The 13,740-nt window shown below is 29.0% G+C and overlaps 3 protein-coding genes across 4 annotated transcripts; 1 reads left to right on the plus strand and 2 right to left on the minus strand.

Annotated features, from left to right (window-relative positions):
* Nucleotides 1-1,011: 1,011 nt before the first annotated feature.
* LOC123295392 (eukaryotic translation initiation factor eIF1) lies at nt 1,012-6,278 on the minus strand. Its single transcript, XM_044876731.1, has 3 exons — nt 6,047-6,278; nt 5,702-5,859; nt 1,012-1,837 (listed from the first exon to the last, which is right to left on the minus strand). Exons 1-3 carry the CDS (start codon nt 6,072-6,074, stop codon nt 1,691-1,693), a joined length of 333 nt encoding a protein of 110 aa, XP_044732666.1. The 5' UTR covers nt 6,075-6,278; the 3' UTR covers nt 1,012-1,690.
* A 282-nt stretch (nt 6,279-6,560) lies between these two features.
* On the plus strand, nt 6,561-10,434 carry LOC123295380. The gene is made up of 3 exons (XM_044876714.1): nt 6,561-6,787; nt 7,981-8,518; nt 9,714-10,434. Exons 1-3 carry the CDS (start codon nt 6,574-6,576, stop codon nt 9,898-9,900), a joined length of 939 nt encoding a protein of 312 aa, XP_044732649.1. The 5' UTR covers nt 6,561-6,573; the 3' UTR covers nt 9,901-10,434.
* Nucleotides 10,435-11,188: 754 nt separating this feature from the next.
* LOC123295285 (proteasome activator complex subunit 3) lies at nt 11,189-13,581 on the minus strand. Of its 2 annotated transcripts, none has more exons than XM_044876570.1 (3): nt 13,428-13,581; nt 12,893-13,240; nt 11,189-11,644 (listed from the first exon to the last, which is right to left on the minus strand). In XM_044876570.1, exons 1-3 carry the CDS (start codon nt 13,449-13,451, stop codon nt 11,285-11,287), a joined length of 732 nt encoding a protein of 243 aa, XP_044732505.1. In that variant the 5' UTR covers nt 13,452-13,581; the 3' UTR covers nt 11,189-11,284. The 2 variants fall into 2 exon arrangements, with proteins under 2 accessions (XP_044732505.1, XP_044732504.1); XM_044876569.1 differs by having other exon boundaries at nt 12,893-13,249; nt 13,428-13,578.
* Nucleotides 13,582-13,740: the final 159 nt, after the last annotated feature.

A 13,740-nucleotide genomic window follows, 5' to 3' on the forward strand; every position in this document is an offset into this window, starting at 1 on the left:
GGCTAGAGAAACATATAACAAAGGCAATTTTATTACAGATTTGATATAAATAGTACATAATGAACAAAATTAAATTTTAATATTATTTCTTTAACCTGTTTTTTCTATCCGGTTTATTTTTCGTCAGTAGCCAGCACGATCAGCTTGAAAATGAGTATATTGTTCTACGTATGTTTGTCCTTACCTGTTACCAGATTCCTTGTCTTCAGATGATATAACAAATGTAAACCCAATAATGTGTGAGACAAGCTCAAACATATCCGATACACAAACCGTCATGTCAATAAACCAAAAAAGTTCCTATGTCAGGCCAATTTGCACGGTTTGATGCCATCATGCCAATTGGTACGATAATTTACATTTATAGTGCCATTTGGCATGGCAGTTTGTATATTTGTAACAGAGGGTGTATAAATGTAAATTGATGAAATCATAACGTACCAATATAATAGACCTTTTTCATGAAAAACAGAAATGCTTTTTGATAATTTTTTATGAAAATATAGGTCGAGTAGAGCCTGTAACTCAAAAATTACTATGAAAAAAATTGTTAAAAAGTAACAATATTTGAAATATTTTAAAACGATTTTTTTTTTGCTCCACCGCACACGTGATCTCTGATGTCAATCCAACAAGCAATGACAATAAAACAGTGTCAATAGTCGTATAAATATATCATTATTATCAACTTTAAATGACGTCAAACCAACCTTCGTGTAACATCGTGTGTTTCCGCCAATTTAAATTTTAATGATTTTTATTGTGTTTTCTCGGTCATATGGCTCCAAAAAAATCGGGAAAAAAAATTATCCCATTTATCAAGACATTTACTTTCATTTAAAAAAAAAAAAAAAAAAAGGTGAAAAAGGTCTATTAATTCTACCACTATTTATTCTCTTTGTTTATAAGGTCCAACATAAAATAAACCAACTCTACGAGGCTGCATGAATTGTTGCACACTTTGTTTATATTTGAGAAAAGAATAATGAAAATACATCGAAAAATAAAACATTGAAAATTTCATGAGCTTTATTTATTGAAAATGGCAGGTCATATAAAATGAAGTTATTTAATATAATGTGTACAAATTTAAAACAACAATTTATTTGTTACATAATTATTTAAGAAACCAAAATCAAAAAAATTAAAAAATTACAAAAAAATACTACTTAAAAAATAACAATTATGATGGATATAATGACAAAAATGAAGAAACTAAATTTTCGAGATAAATGTGTTACAGGTATACATAGAATAACCGTTGTTTTTGATAAATAATTATTATTATTGTTAACGGAATAGTTATTTTAAAATCACACTAAAAATTTCTCTAAATATATCAAAGGCTCCTAGATACATATTATCTTGATTTTATTAACATTTCTAGCTATCAAGCCTTTGATTGTGGTGGATTGACTGTAGATTACGAGTTACAAAAAAAAATAAATAAATAAACAAAATCAATAAAAATTGGGCTATAATTAAATATGTGTTGTTTAAGTTTAATCGCTTATTATTTGATGTATATTGGTAGCTAAATTGAACGTACAGTTAATTTAATTATTTTTTTTGTATAAATAATGGATATTCGAACAATTAATACAACAAATTTAGTATTCTTTGTCGATTCCCGATGACGATGAAGAAGTTTACTTATATTTTGGTTATTTAGGTATTTTTTAAAAGAGCATTAGAAACCATGGACTTTTAGCTGGTCGGGCTTGGCAAGGCCCGACTTCGTCAGCCACTGGCAAATGTTTTCACGTTGATCACCTTGAAGTTGTAACACTTCACCGTATTCTGGATGCTCAATTACAGTGCCATTGCAGGCAAATTCCTGTAAAAAAAATAAAAAATTTTTTTAAGCTTTTTTAGTTTGATATTTAAATTAATAAAAGAAGTTTATACGTAGAAGTATTAAAAAAAATTTTTTTAAGAGGTTGTTCAATGCTTTGGTTGAACCTGTGCACTGTGCAATTTGCGTAAATTAGTAAGAATTCTAAAACAACGGTGCGTATTCATGTGATTCGCGAGACCTCTAAAAAAATAATAAATATTTTCAAAAGCGTTAGAAATTTAAACAATACTATTATTATTTATAACTAGCTGTATCCTGCCACGCTTCCCTGTGGGACATTATGGTTGCATGGAAATAAATGAGAAGTATCTAGTACGATTGATAAACCCTCGATAAAAGTGTTCACAACTTTTATTCGGCTGAACTGATTTTTATGTAACTGACAGTTTTTTAATGTCCACATCATCAAATGTACATTAAATAATGTATCCTTTATTTGATACCAGATGAAAATAGATTAAAACAATCCTTCAAGCGAGTTGTATATAGTAATTTGAGCTCAATCGCTGTAGAACTTTTAAAGTTTTTGAAACACACATAACCGATCATAGCATTTTTTTTATATATATAGATTTAGTTTTATATACAGCAGATAAAGAACCCTCATATTTTCATTATTTATAGGAATGTTTACTTTTATATCAATGATTTGAAATTTTAAACCCAGACTACTACAAATTGACAAATAGAATCGATTTTTAATTAGAAAGTTGTTCCCCATAAAAAATTAACATTTTTAGGAAAAACGTTATCTTTCGGGGGAATACGACTTAAAAATATGTCATTTTTGCATTCAATCGAAAGAAAATACGCTTGTTTATCGATAATTGTAGGTCAAAGTCATAGACACAGGCGAATTTCCTCCATTCTCCTCGACAAATTTGTCCATAGTAGCGTTTTTATTTGGATTAAATGCAAAAATGGCATATATTTTAAGACGCATTTCCAAAGAACTGACGTTTTCCAAAAAAATTGTTTAGATGAAAATTGTTAATTTCTGGGTCCAATCTGATGTCAGAACATGATACCCCCCCCCCCCATCAAACACATAACCTATACTTTCTCGATTCTAGGCTTTGTTGGTCATTTCTCAATAATATATATTGGATAATGGTCTTATTATGGAAGATGTAATAACATTCTTACACCTTGTTATGCAATACATTTACTACGACTCGTGAGTCACACATCAAAGCATCAAATTTTTAGCAAGTCTACAAACGTAAATTCCAGCCTAAAACAATAATTTGTACCCATCTTTAAGTAGGGATTTAAATTTTCTTATAGTTAAAATTAATCTGATCGCCATTCACATCAATTAGAAAGTATCTATATGTAGATTATTTCACTTTCAAATATATAAAATTCATAATAGTTTTAAGTTTATTTATAAATGTACCGATCGCTATTTTATGAATATAAAGAAATGAAGCTTAGAAACTAATTTCTACGAATTTATTAATGATATTTGCATTATGTATGGTTATTTCTCGAAGTAAAAATGAATGAATTCTAAATATGACAAAATTTTTGTCCAATAGTGTCATGTCATACGTCAATGACCTATTTATAGACTAGATGTCGGTCCATTAAAAACAACTAAAAAACGAGTAATTCATTTAAGCACGATTAATTCAATTTGAAAATTGCTACAAACTAAAATGGCAATTATTTTAATCAAAAACTAAAATATCTGGCGATATTTATAAAGTTGGTAGATACTTCGATCATTCACGTGTACATGGATTAATAATATTAATATATTTTTTAAATATTTCTACTATTTAATAATGTTAATATCCCAGCAGCTTTGTAGTGCATTTTACTAATTCCTCATGAACTCATGAAGAATTATAAGGAATGGATTGGCATGAACTCATGTCCATATAACGACGAGGAGCACTTTAATATTGTGTACCACCACGGAGAAAGTTTTCTTTTTAATTCTATAACTTCTGAATTATAATATACAGTGTGTCCCCGGATAGAGGTAACTATACTTGTAAATTTTCTTATTTTGCATTTTAAGAAAAAAAGTCATTCTTTATAAGAAGTTTTGCTTATTCTGAAAAGTATGTAGGAATATTTAAAACTTCTAAATAATGTACAGGGTAGCCAAAAATTTGGTATCACTATTTTTTTTTTTATTTATTTATTTTTTTTTTTTGAGTGAATTACCCTTCGTTTTTAAAAGTTGAAAAAATATTACAAAACAAGTGAAAAGAAACAATTGACTGAGTTAATTGTTGAAATACCATGCATAGTCAGTGTTGATTTCTTTATCACATAACACATACAAAAATGTATATACAGTGTTGATGCGCAATCGTTTGTTTTATGACGTCACGTAAATAACAAAAGATATATACCTATATTAATACATACTATAAAATTTGCACCTAATTAACGCCCTCGTGAGTAAACAGTGATGTTTACAAAAAAATGTTTCAAACAAAAGTTTTTTATTTTTTTATAAGGAACATTTTTTACATTTAAACTTTTGTTCTATCTCTAACGGTTTACAAGATGGGTCCTACGGACCCAAGACCCAATTGACCTATGATGCTCATTTACGAACTTGACCTCACTTTTTACGTCCTGAGTACGCTGTAAAAATTTCAGCTCGATATCTTTTTTCGTTTTTGAGTTATCGTGTCCACAGACGGACGGACGGACGGACGGACTGCCGGAAATGGACTAATTAGGTGATTTTATGAACAGCTATGATAAAATTTTTTTCCTAGCATCATTATTTTTAAGCGTTACAAACTTGGGACTAAACTTAATATACTATGTATATTTCATATATGCATGGTATAAAAAGTTACTCGAAATTAACAATTATGACTCTATATCAAATATCAAGAAGATCTTTCCAACTTTGACAATTCCATTCTTAGTGAATGTTTATCCGAAAAAATAAATTTTCTTTTTAATTTTCTAAACTAGTCCACAAAAAATAACACTCTCAGATAGTACATGTTCATTTATTTATTATTATTTTCTTTCTTACGTTTTTTTATAATTAGAGCTTTTGTTCAAATAAAAAATGATGCTATAATTAAAGTACACGGATCTTCTTGATATTTTGTATAGAGTCATAATTGTTAATTAGGAGTAACTTTTTTTAGTAACATTTCGCCAACTTATAAAACAGAAGGGTAGTTTACCAAAAATAAAAATAATGATTCCAAATTTTTGGATACCCTCGTACATTGTTTAGAAGTTTTAAATATTCCTACATACTTTTCAGAATAAGCAAAACTTCTTATAAAGAATGACTTTTTTTCAAGTATAGTTACCTCTATCCGGGGACACACTGTATATCAGTATTGTTTAACAATTATAATTTTAAAATTTTTAGATTTTGATATAAGAAAATAAATATACTGATCTTGGTTAAACAAATAATAAAATTTAGACATTAAACAAAATCGGGGGCAAATTCCAATATAAAAGTTTATTAATTAAAATAATTGGCAAAACTAAACAATTTAGAAGTGAAATTATGTTGGCGTTATAAAATTTCTAGATAATATATTATCTTTCCAAATATAACAAGACAAATTCATGACGTATTCAGTAATTAAAATGACATCTCTAGTATTCTTTGTAAAATGATGACGAATAGCAAATCACATGAATTGATAAATTAATTGTTCCCGATTGTTCGATTCTAATTAAAATATATTATCAGATAATAAACATGTAGTACACAACAAAATAAACTTAGAAAAACTTACAACTAGAAAATTAATCACTTGTGTATATCTGCAAGAGCAGAAACAACAGTTATAAATTTTGATTATCAATGACAATTTTGTATCGGAAATTTGTAAATACCTTTTTACATGCTCGAACAATTTTCTTCAAGTCATAATCCGATGAAAGTCCTTGTACTGTAGTTAATGTTTTACGACCATTTCGTTGCTGAATTCTTATATGAACAAGACCGTCTTGAACGTCATCATCGGAACCCTTATTTGCGTCAGCAAAGGGGTCTAAATAAAACAATAAAATATCAATTTCCACAATATAATAGGCAAAGTTATTTCAATCGAAACATTTTCGGTGCTATTTTAAAACACAAAAATGTCAAAACAATAGAGATTAAATATAGATATGACAGTAGCCATTTTTAATTTTAAGAGGAGCATAAATATTTTTAAAAATAAATAATAATCTTACCAAAAGTGTTGAGATTCTGGATGGACATACGATAAACAAATTATATACTTTTAAAAAAAATTACTGCTAACTGCAAAGGTTAACACACGCACTGGATGATTTGCGATTTAGATGCAATGAATATGATAAACCTGATGCGAAACTACAATGGTTCACAAGAGTCGTTTGTAGAAATTTTTTTGAATATGAGTCAGAATCACGTGATAAAAGTAAAGTCAAAAAATGTATATTTTTTATACTAGAAACTTTTGTTCTATAAAAAATAATGCAAATATTCGATTATAAAAATTTCTTTTTTACTAATTTATTGAAAAAAAATAATACAATACTTTTTAATTTTTTCTATCCTATAAGTGAAAAATGTATAAAAGAGAAGGAGAACGTTATAGAGTTTGTTCTCTTTTCTTTTGACACAATAATGTTATCTATGATAATTTTTAATAATAATATACGTATACAATAATTTTATTTTTAATTTTTTTTTATTAAAATATTTTAATTTTTTACTTTTACAATTTTATACGGAAATGAATATAAAGACTTTTGTTTTTATCGATTTGGAAACAACTGGATTACGTAATTATAAACATGCAGCAAAAATAACTGAAATGTGTTTAGTTGCTGTGAATCGTTGTCATTTAATGTCAAATTTGCCAAAACAAATACCGCGAATTTTAAATAAATTAAATTTGTGTTTTTATCCTCAAAAACAAATTTCTCCGCATGTTTCGGAATTAACCGGTAATTATCAATATTTATTGAATTGTTTATTCAATTAAAATTTAAGCTATTATACTTATTTTTATATTTATAGTAATTCAGTTAAATCATAGTTTGATTCTATAGGGCTAGGTCCAAATAGTTTTAATAAGTCTAAGGCTAGGTCAATTTTTTTTCATATTAAACAGCAGTTCGTCAATAAAAGCTCATCTCTGAATTTTTGAGATGCTTGACCTGATTATTCAAAAATATTTCATAAACTATTTGTCATCCAGGAATTTATAGACAAAGCTGTTCTTTTTGTCTAAAATGATCCATAATCAATCCCAATGTTTACAGTGACAGAGTTACGCATGCGTACACGGCTTACTATCAAAATAATTACAGTTTGCGTAGGCGTATGTTGTTCATTTCATTTCCCGCTAGACCTCTCATAAGCCCCAGCAAACGCTCGTCACTAATAATTTATATATTAAGTAATAAGTCAAATACGAAGATACACGATTGTACCCCAACACACACTACTGAGCCCATGATGTTTTGTCATTTCGTGAGCGGTGTGTACATATAAAGCAGGTGTTGAAAGTTTCTACAATTGATCCTGGGGTACAATCGTATCCCCGTATTTGACCCAAATACTTATTTTCGCCCCCGAAGTTATGCCACGAAATTCGGCCGATTGGAAAGCCATGTCGTTCAGATTCAAATATGTCATTTCTATCTGCAATTTTTGCAGAGGTATACGCTAATTATATTTAATAAAGATCTACATACAATATCTTCCTTATTCTCCTTCGAGTTCTCTTAAATTATCATTGATAATTTAATTTTCTATTCAATAATCATAAAAGCTATAAAATTAGTCCGAAACTTCCAGTTATCGATCTTCTTAAACCTCAATAGGAACTTTGATCGAGATAGGGAAATAAAATCCATAAGAATATGTGGGATATTTTCCAGATGACTTATGCTTTTTTTTTTTAGATAATTTAAAATAATAATTTTAATTATATATATTTATATTATAATATTATTTAAAATAATATTTTATCCATTTAAAAAAAAAATGCTAAGTTGACCCCCGAATGCAGAGATAATCTTAAGACCGTTCTTTCTACATAATATTAAAAAAATTGGCCTGCCTAGGAAAAGGACAATTCTGTTATTCTAAGTGCTTTTAGTTAGATTAAATATATCTCTAAATTATTTTTTAGGATTATGCAACTATTCTTTGGAAAATATTCAACCTTTCTCAATTCTATCATATGAACTTATAGATAAATTTATTAAGCATCAAGAGAGTCCAGTGTGTTTAGTGGCACATAATGGTTTTAATTTCGATTATATGGTTTTAAATGATCAGTTACAACAATTAGGGAAAAAATTGCCAGATGATGTACTTTGTATGGATACGCTACCAGCATTTAGACACATATTTACATCTCCACCAATTAAAACTGAACAAAACAGTATGGAATGTGATTCGGATATTTTTGGTTCCATTTCACAAGAAATCGATTTATTAAAAACAGTGGAATCATTAGAAGAAAATTTGAACATTTCTCCAAATTCAAAAATTATTAATATTATAAAACAACAACAAATAATAAACGAATCCACTCCAAAGAAAACTGCAACAACTTCAAATAATATTAAATTCAATCCTAAAAAAATTAAAAATGATGTAAATGATACGGTTGATGCAAGTGTTCCATGCAATTCAAAGGCTAGAAGGAAGCTAGATTATGATAAGTAAGGCAAATGAAATATAGTAAGGTCAATGGAGTTATTATTTATGTCAATTTAGGTTTTTATAAACAGAATTGATTTTGTTCAGGTTTAAAAAATTATTTTTCGGATTGTTTTGTTAAATAAGGATTGCTTTCAGATTTAGATATGAGGCACATTAAATAATTAATATATGATAGTTTGACGAAATGAAAGAACTTTTGTTCTTCACTTACGTGCTGCCACTGAATATGCTCGCCTGAAACTTACTACAGCACAGTTGAGAAGGATGGCGGATCTTTTGATAAAGTCCCACCACTATCTACACTGTCGATCGTATGGAGGACGATGAAACCTTCATACATGTGCACCTGCTGAAATATATACACCTGCAGAAATCTGCAGGGCATACGGTTCAGAATGATTGGATCTGAAACCTTGGTACCATCAATCCTGGGAGATTCCAACGGGGAAGCTATGGATTTTCAGCGTGGCGTCTGGCCTCGACAGAATCCGATAGCTTCATTTGCTTTAAATAGCATCTCATACCCGGAGCCGTCTCGACTTTGGTTGACAGATTGTACTCAAAGAAGACTCCGTAGTAGGTGCTACGGACCCATTTACGGTACCCCTCTTATGTTTTATTATTATTAACGTGCTGCCATAGAGGGAGCGTTTAAAACACCGTTTTTGCCGGAATTATCGTGGCGATATTTTCTGTAATTTTTCTAATTAGAAATTGATTGCATATCTCAGTTATTTTTAGTTTTAGTTTTAGATTAGACAGACTAATCCTCTGAGTTGAGAAGTGTGATTGATCTTTTTATCGAACATTGCAGACTGGACAATGACTTTCTACTTCTAGAACATTAAAATTGGCAAAATTGACTTGGATATGTCTTAGAGAACTTGTCTCTGACAACATCATAGGCGAATCTAATTACTAGAAGCTCGAACCAGAAGCTCTATCTAAAATTAATAATATCCGCGTATTCATCTGGATATGACAAATTATCTTTCGAAATCTTCCGTAATTTTTGCATGATGCGAACAAACACGAAATGAATTTTGATTTGATTTACCTACTTAAAAATATAAGATATAAAATTGATTCTGTTTATAAGAACTGAAAAGTTTCAATGATTTTTAAGCTTCATTGGCTTTTGACTAGATTCAATCTAGTAATATGTACTAATTACCTTTTTGATTCCTTTTTTAGAGAGAAACCAATTTCGTACAAATTAGGTGATATTTACAAATTTATTTTTAAACAAGATATGCCAACAGCCCATCAAGCTGAATACGATGTTTACGCTTTGATGAAGTGTTGCAGTGAATTACATAATCCATTTTTAGATTATGCTGATAATAATTGTAAATCTTTAAACGATTTTTATTCAGACTGACATATTTTTTTATTATTAATTTTATGGTTTTTTAATATTATGGCAATTATACAAAAAATTTTATCATCGACAATTTTATCAATCAATACCATAAACGATACATTTGTTACCATCGGAAACACTTGTTTCTTTTATACAAGAGTAAAAGTTGGCTGCAACATGTATATAATATTTGAAAATATCGAGTTTTATCGTGACATATTTTATGGACAGTCCCGTAGGGACAATAACATATAGACAAAGTTTTACATGACAATGATTTGAATAAAGAGTTTTACAATTTACATTTAGCAATAATCAATAAGTTCCTTCAGTAAAATCAACTGACAGGGGCCAACCTTGAAAATTTCAAAGCAAAACAGTGCAATTTAATTAATTCAAAAATTATTTTAAAACAGAATTAAAAGATCGAATCAGTTAAATTGAGCTGTATGCTTAATTCTGATATTATTTTTTAAATGTGTACATAAACGTTTTTAAAGTAATAAAGAAACAAATTATTATTTCTCGATGCATGCACAACTAAATCTCTTTATTTCTTTTAAATCTTATAAAGAATCTCTTAATTTAAATCTTTTAGATCTTATAAAGAATTATTTTATTTAAAAGATGGATATTGTATTTATGTAATTACTGACAAATTTTAATATTTTTTTTTTTTTTTTTATATTTAATATTTATGAAAATTTTGCATTTTATATACAGTGTGTCCCCGGATAGAGGTAACTATACTTGTAAATTTTCTTATTTTGCATGTTAGGAAAAAGTCATTCTTTATAAGAAGTTTTGCTTATTCTGAAAATCGTTGAAAAAGAGATGGCTTGCGTTAAATCAGACTTCAGGGAAATATTAATGGTAGACAGGGAGATCGTCGGAATACTAACGATATCGTACGTTCGATATTTCTGTTGGAAAGCACCCTACAAAAACTAAATTAACTATTCATATTAACATCCAAATAGCAACTTTGTAATAAATTAAACCGTGATAGAACATTGTACAAACCTTGCAGAAATTGAAAGACCTGTACCTATGCTAGTCCTATGGTTTCGTACGTAGGATTGATTTTCTTGGTATTTAAAGAGAAATAAAAAAATCTTATACAAGTGTAAAATTATGTATTTATTCTATTTTTCACAATATACAATAAACACTTCTTTTATGGTTTTTTTTTTTTTTATAAAATAAAAATACATCGATAATTAAGTTGTTATAATTTGCTTGTATTTAAATAAATTATAAAGGTACAATCTAAAAAATGTTCGATAAAAATTGTTTTCTTGTGTGGTTTTTATTTTATGTAATAATAAATTATAATATTATCTTGAGAGTTTAATAATAAAAAAAAGAACAAAATAATAAACCGACATACCCTAGAAAATTGTTAATACAACGATTCGGCATTGGAAGATCTAGGTTTTTTAATTTTTTCCAAATTTTTGATAACTATATCATGAAGTGAACAGTATCGATTACGTACTTCAGACAATACTAACCATAAACTTAAATACTCTTTTTCATCAAGCTCCTGAACTGCACGACGATAATCTGAGATGTGCGGATATTTTGCTACTTTTGACACAATTTTACCACGTGATATAAAGTACCGAGATATTTGATCAAAAAATGCAGCTGCTTCTGATTCTACAGATTGCACTTCAGCTAATGTGTCTTCTTGTATAGATACACCAAAATTATTACCGTCTTCGATTTTTGGAATCATAAACGAAATCCACATTTTGAGCTATAAAAGAAATAGAGTATTTATTAAAAATTAATACATGTATGTGCATTTTCATCCTTTACATCAAAGAAACAAAGCTTTGTTTGTGAAAAAACCACAATAATAACATAGGTCTGCAAAAAAAAATTTTTTGTCAGCTGCATGAGATATTTTTACTAAATTATATGTTTTAGAATGCGCTGATTTCAGAAGTGATGGCCATTTTTTTCTATCACGTAAGGTTTTTTTGCAAATTCAAACACAAAAAATTGGTAAAAGCACTCGTTTATTAAAAATTATACAGTAGCCTACAAGCATAGTGACATCCTATCTTCCTTGGTACCGTCTCTCGATATCGCGGACATCCTGGTGGAACTGCTCCCCCTGTTCTTCACTGTAAGCTCCCAGGTTTTCATGAAAATATTCTATGTGGGAGTGTAAAAAATGAACCTTCAGGCTTATCTTGCAGCCTTGAGCTTCGTATGCTGCTAGTTGAACAATGGTTTTGTAGTCAGGATCCTTAGTATTTCCCAGAAACGTTCGCAATACATCCTTGAACGATACACAAGCTTCTTTTTCCTTCTCAATCATACTTTCCGCAAAGAGGGTGTCAGTTAAAAGCCTTCTTATGTCGGGGCCAGTGAAAACTCCCTCTTTCAACTTTGCTTCTGACAGCTAAGGGAATATTGTACATAGATATTTAAAATAGTCTCCATCCTTTTGCAGTGATTTTACAAATTGTTTCATCAACCCCAATTTGATATGGAGAGGAGGCAACCAAACTTTTTCTGGCGCCACCAAAGTAGTATTGATAACATTTTTCTCCCCAGGTTTTAAAGTTTCTCGGGGTGGCCAATCACTTTTAGTCCAGTGCTGTTTTCTGGCTCTACTATCCCATAAGTATAAAAAGCATGGATATTTAGTATAGCCCGCTTGCTCACCCAAAAGCATCGTGAGTATTTTGATGTCCCCACAAACCATCCATTGATGGTCCTGATATTTGATTCTTTTGAGGGTAATGGTCAAATTGTTATAGTTAGTTTTCTTTCATATGCACAGAATAACCCATTGGAAGCGAAGCTAATATCTATAAAAACCTATGTGATAGAATGTTTTGAATAGGTTGGGAGGTCAAAATCTATAAGAAAATGTAAAATCCTATGCAGTTTTTTAGTCGCAGACCTGTGTAATTAATTCCGCTATTTTCAAAAGAAATTTTGTCAAATAACTACGACAAACGATGTTTAAATTAATTGGCTAAGTATTTACCTGATTGGAATGTTCAACAAGTTGTCGAATGTGAGGTTTAACAAGATGAATAAGTTCACAAAGCGCTTGATTGCATGGAATAGCACCAGAAGTTACAGCCATTACTTTACTACCTTCTGCAAGACTATATTCTGATTTTCTTTTTTTGGCAATTTGTAGATCTTCATGATTGTTAAGTACAATTGGATCAGGCACTGGTACGTTTAATTCTTGATGAACATCTGTAAATTGCCTATCACGAAATTGTGGTGTTTCAAGTAACTCATTTAATTCAAGTATCTTTTGTGGAAATCCAACTAAAATTAATTTTTCAGCTTTTGTTTTCAATGAATCTTTATAATCTTGAACCTGAAATATCTTGAAATGTTAATAAAATCGTACTTATCATTCATACTTAAGTTTAAAATAAAATTACAGAAGTATTATCACCACTATTAGACGTATTCATTATATTTGTTGTCTATAATAACGAATAATACAACGAATTTTAACCTAACTTATTTGCATCAAAATGAATTCAATCAATATTATTTACCTTTTGTTCAGTTGTTTGACTCATTGTTAATTAACACTTTTGATATTACTTAAAAATTTGTATTTCCTCCTTTTCCAATTAATCCAAACAACGTGCAAGTTTTCCAAATGCCAAAACTTTAGGCGGAAATATACTTCATAAATTGTGCGTGAAATATGATATTGCGCAAGTTATGTATGAAACACCAAATTTAAAATTAAAATGATATAATAGGGTATTCCACTATTTTTGAAAAAGTACTTCAAAATGTTGATTTTGCTAATAAAAAGCCATCAAAAATTTATTTCGGAAAAATACACACACTTTCTTGCCA

Source organism: Chrysoperla carnea, chromosome 3 (assembly GCF_905475395.1).
Source record: "Chrysoperla carnea chromosome 3, inChrCarn1.1, whole genome shotgun sequence".
In the NCBI taxonomy this organism is placed as follows: domain Eukaryota; kingdom Metazoa; phylum Arthropoda; class Insecta; order Neuroptera; family Chrysopidae; genus Chrysoperla; species Chrysoperla carnea.

What these genes read in the sequence shown, in the direction of transcription:
- LOC123295392 (XM_044876731.1), bottom strand. Translation starts at nt 6,074, where the DNA reads ATGTCCATCCAGAATCTCAACACTTTTG. An exon ending in CCAGAATCTCAACACTTTTG is followed by an intron (nt 5,860 to 6,046) that starts GTAAGATTATTA and finishes TGTTTTATTTAG; the next exon opens with ACCCCTTTGCTGACGCAAAT. An exon ending in TTGTTCGAGCATGTAAAAAG is followed by an intron (nt 1,838 to 5,701) that starts GTATTTACAAAT and finishes TTTTTTTTACAG; the next exon opens with GAATTTGCCTGCAATGGCAC.
- LOC123295380 (XM_044876714.1), top strand. Translation starts at nt 6,574, where the DNA reads ATGAATATAAAGACTTTTGTTTTTATCGATTTGGAAACAACTGGATTA. An exon ending in GCATGTTTCGGAATTAACCG is followed by an intron (nt 6,788 to 7,980) that starts GTAATTATCAAT and finishes ATTATTTTTTAG; the next exon opens with GATTATGCAACTATTCTTTG. An exon ending in AGGAAGCTAGATTATGATAA is followed by an intron (nt 8,519 to 9,713) that starts GTAAGGCAAATG and finishes TTCCTTTTTTAG; the next exon opens with AGAGAAACCAATTTCGTACA.
- LOC123295285 (XM_044876569.1), bottom strand. Translation starts at nt 13,451, where the DNA reads ATGAGTCAAACAACTGAACAAAAG. An exon ending in GTCAAACAACTGAACAAAAG is followed by an intron (nt 13,250 to 13,427) that starts GTAAATAATATT and finishes TAACATTTCAAG; the next exon opens with ATATTTCAGGTTCAAGATTA. An exon ending in TTGTTGAACATTCCAATCAG is followed by an intron (nt 11,645 to 12,892) that starts GTAAATACTTAG and finishes TTTCTTTTATAG; the next exon opens with CTCAAAATGTGGATTTCGTT.